Genomic DNA, 2,154 nt, shown 5'->3' with positions numbered 1-2,154 from the left:
ATCAATTAAATAATTTTAAAATATACTATATGTCACCATTCCTTCCAGTGTGAATAAGATTAGTGGAAGCTTCAGAGGCAACTTTGTAAGAAGGCAGCAAGTTAGTTAGTTTGTTAAGCTTGGCGGGAAAGTTAGTTACAAATATTTTATAATTGGTTATTGATCAGAATAATGTAGTGTAGAAGCTGTTACTGCAATAATTCTGATCTCTCTCTCTCTCTCTCTCTCTCTCTCTCTTCTCCAATTCTTGAATATTTCTGAGGCACAAGAATCATCATGTCAGAGTCATCACTGAAGATGTTAGGGATAATAGTAGCGATCCTGGTGTGTGTTGTGATCTGGTACTTGTCGGTATATTACTTTCTGAAAAAATGGAAAACAGTTCAAGTGCGTCCTGTGAATGAACACGGAGGCGGAGATCAAGAGATGGCTGCTCTGGATCAACACGGCCATGGCCACGGCGGAGAGCCGGCTCTACCGGAGAATCATCCTCCTCACCAGGAACCTCACTTTGACGCCATCGCCCAAGGACAAGCTCAAGAACATCCTCCTCATCACCATGAACACCTTCCACTCCTTCTCGATGGTAATCATTACTTGATGACATGTTTCAATTAAGTTCCTAAATTGTGATGATATTCTTGATTTAATTTCGATAGGAACATCAAATAATGCTGATTCTCCAAGAACTGATAAAGTTGAGCCGATTCAAGATCGAACTCTGCCACCGCTGGATGAACTGAAAGAAACTACGGTTAACTCTGGGGATGAAGATGCCCGTGCCCTTGGAACCTTTGGTTACGATGCACCAGAGTAAGTTCTTCGTTATCAATTCAGTTTCATTTGATATGGATTTAGTCTCATATGCTTTATGTGCAATAACTAGAAAAGAGTAGTATCAATTCAATTCCAATGACTTCATTCTTGGGTGGTTCAAGTTGGAGAAATAATAATGAAATATTATTCTTTTTATGTTACTATTATTGCAGATATGCAATGAGTGGGAAATTGAATGCTAAGAGTGCTCTATTACATAGCTTGGGTGTTGTCCTTCAGAAGCTTTTGGCAGATCATGCATTATCAAGTGGTCAGCAGAGCCTATTTTCTAGGGTATGTCCAAATCATAGCTTATATTATTGAGAATGCATGCAGCTGATCACAGTAATTGATCATGTGTTTCAGGCTTTTCCAAAACACAGGCATTGTTTAGATGAGAAACTAGGAGCTGTTGCAATGTATGTGAGATATGAAGAAGCTGTTTTTTGAACATTCACAAGCTCTGCAACCTTTTTTGAATGCAAGACCCTGCTGCTTATGCACCAAACTAGACTCTCTATATCTCCTTCTACCTACTGTATCTACTCTCTGTACATTTGCTTGCAAAAACAAACAAACATGCTTCCCATTGACCATTGTTTACATACATTTCATTCATTTTGTTCATAATCCATGAGTGTTTTTGAGGTATACATGCTTCTTTTATTCTTTTATTTGTTTACCTCTTTGCTGCTTGTTTGTTAGATGTCTCTTTATGATGGATTGTTGCCTTCTTATGGATTAAAAAAAGGCTACACAAAAAATGAAATCTTGTAGTGTATCAAATTAGTAACTAAGCAGTAGGTACAAAATCCAATCCAATCCAATTAGATAGATTGGACCATTGATGCTGTTCCAATCCAATCCATGCGTATCTGCTAAAGAAGGTGTGAGAGTGAGACACCCTCTCAATTTAATTTTTATTTTTCTAATTTAAAAGAGAGATTCAGTTTTACATATTGAAATGAATATGACCATGTTTTATTTTTTCTACCTTCGATTTTTTTGTTAAAAAAAACTAATAGGATTAACTTTACAAAATTGTGTGGGAAACAAATGTAAAAGATTGAAATTTAATAATATCGATAGTTATTCACATTTCACAGATTACTCAAATATTAAGTTAGATATTTTATAAAGATATGAATAATAAAGCTTTCAAAATAGGTCAAATATATTTGGATGTGAAAATGAAATGTTAAACGAACTTAACACAATAAGTAATGAACTAAAAGGATAATTTGTTTAATATTTATTTTTTTTCTTAAAAATAAATTCAGAACTTCTTTCGATTTTTTCCTAATTGAATAATAGTTTATGATGATTTTATTCGAACAC

The 2,154-nt window shown here is 34.6% G+C and overlaps 1 protein-coding gene across 1 annotated transcript; it reads left to right on the top strand.

The window, feature by feature from the left end:
- The first annotated feature begins 451 nt into the window (after nucleotides 1-451).
- On the top strand, nucleotides 452-1,266 carry LOC110264476 (uncharacterized). Its single transcript, XM_088494481.1, has 4 exons — nucleotides 452-586; nucleotides 620-813; nucleotides 990-1,110; nucleotides 1,183-1,266. The coding sequence occupies exons 1-4, from the start codon at nucleotides 452-454 to the stop codon at nucleotides 1,264-1,266; spliced, it is 534 nt and encodes a 177-aa protein (XP_088350607.1).
- Nucleotides 1,267-2,154: the final 888 nt, after the last annotated feature.

This window comes from Arachis ipaensis, chromosome B7 (genome assembly GCF_059453495.1).
Source record: "Arachis ipaensis isolate K30076 ecotype BB chromosome B7, ASM5945349v1, whole genome shotgun sequence".
In the NCBI taxonomy this organism is placed as follows: Eukaryota; Viridiplantae; Streptophyta; class Magnoliopsida; order Fabales; family Fabaceae; genus Arachis; species Arachis ipaensis.
Note: the sequence above shows the minus strand (reverse complement) of the source record. Positions and strands in the feature narration are given on the sequence as shown.

Excerpts from the sequence above, each read along its gene's own strand:
- LOC110264476 (XM_088494481.1), top strand. The coding sequence starts at position 452 with ATGGCCACGGCGGAGAGCCGGCTCTACCGGAGAATCATCCTCCTCACC. Across the intron at positions 587-619 it reads CCTTCCACTCCTTCTCGATG|TTCCTAAATTGTGATGATAT; the intron begins GTAATCATTACT and ends GTTTCAATTAAG. Across the intron at positions 1,111-1,182 it reads AGCAGAGCCTATTTTCTAGG|GCTTTTCCAAAACACAGGCA; the intron begins GTATGTCCAAAT and ends CATGTGTTTCAG.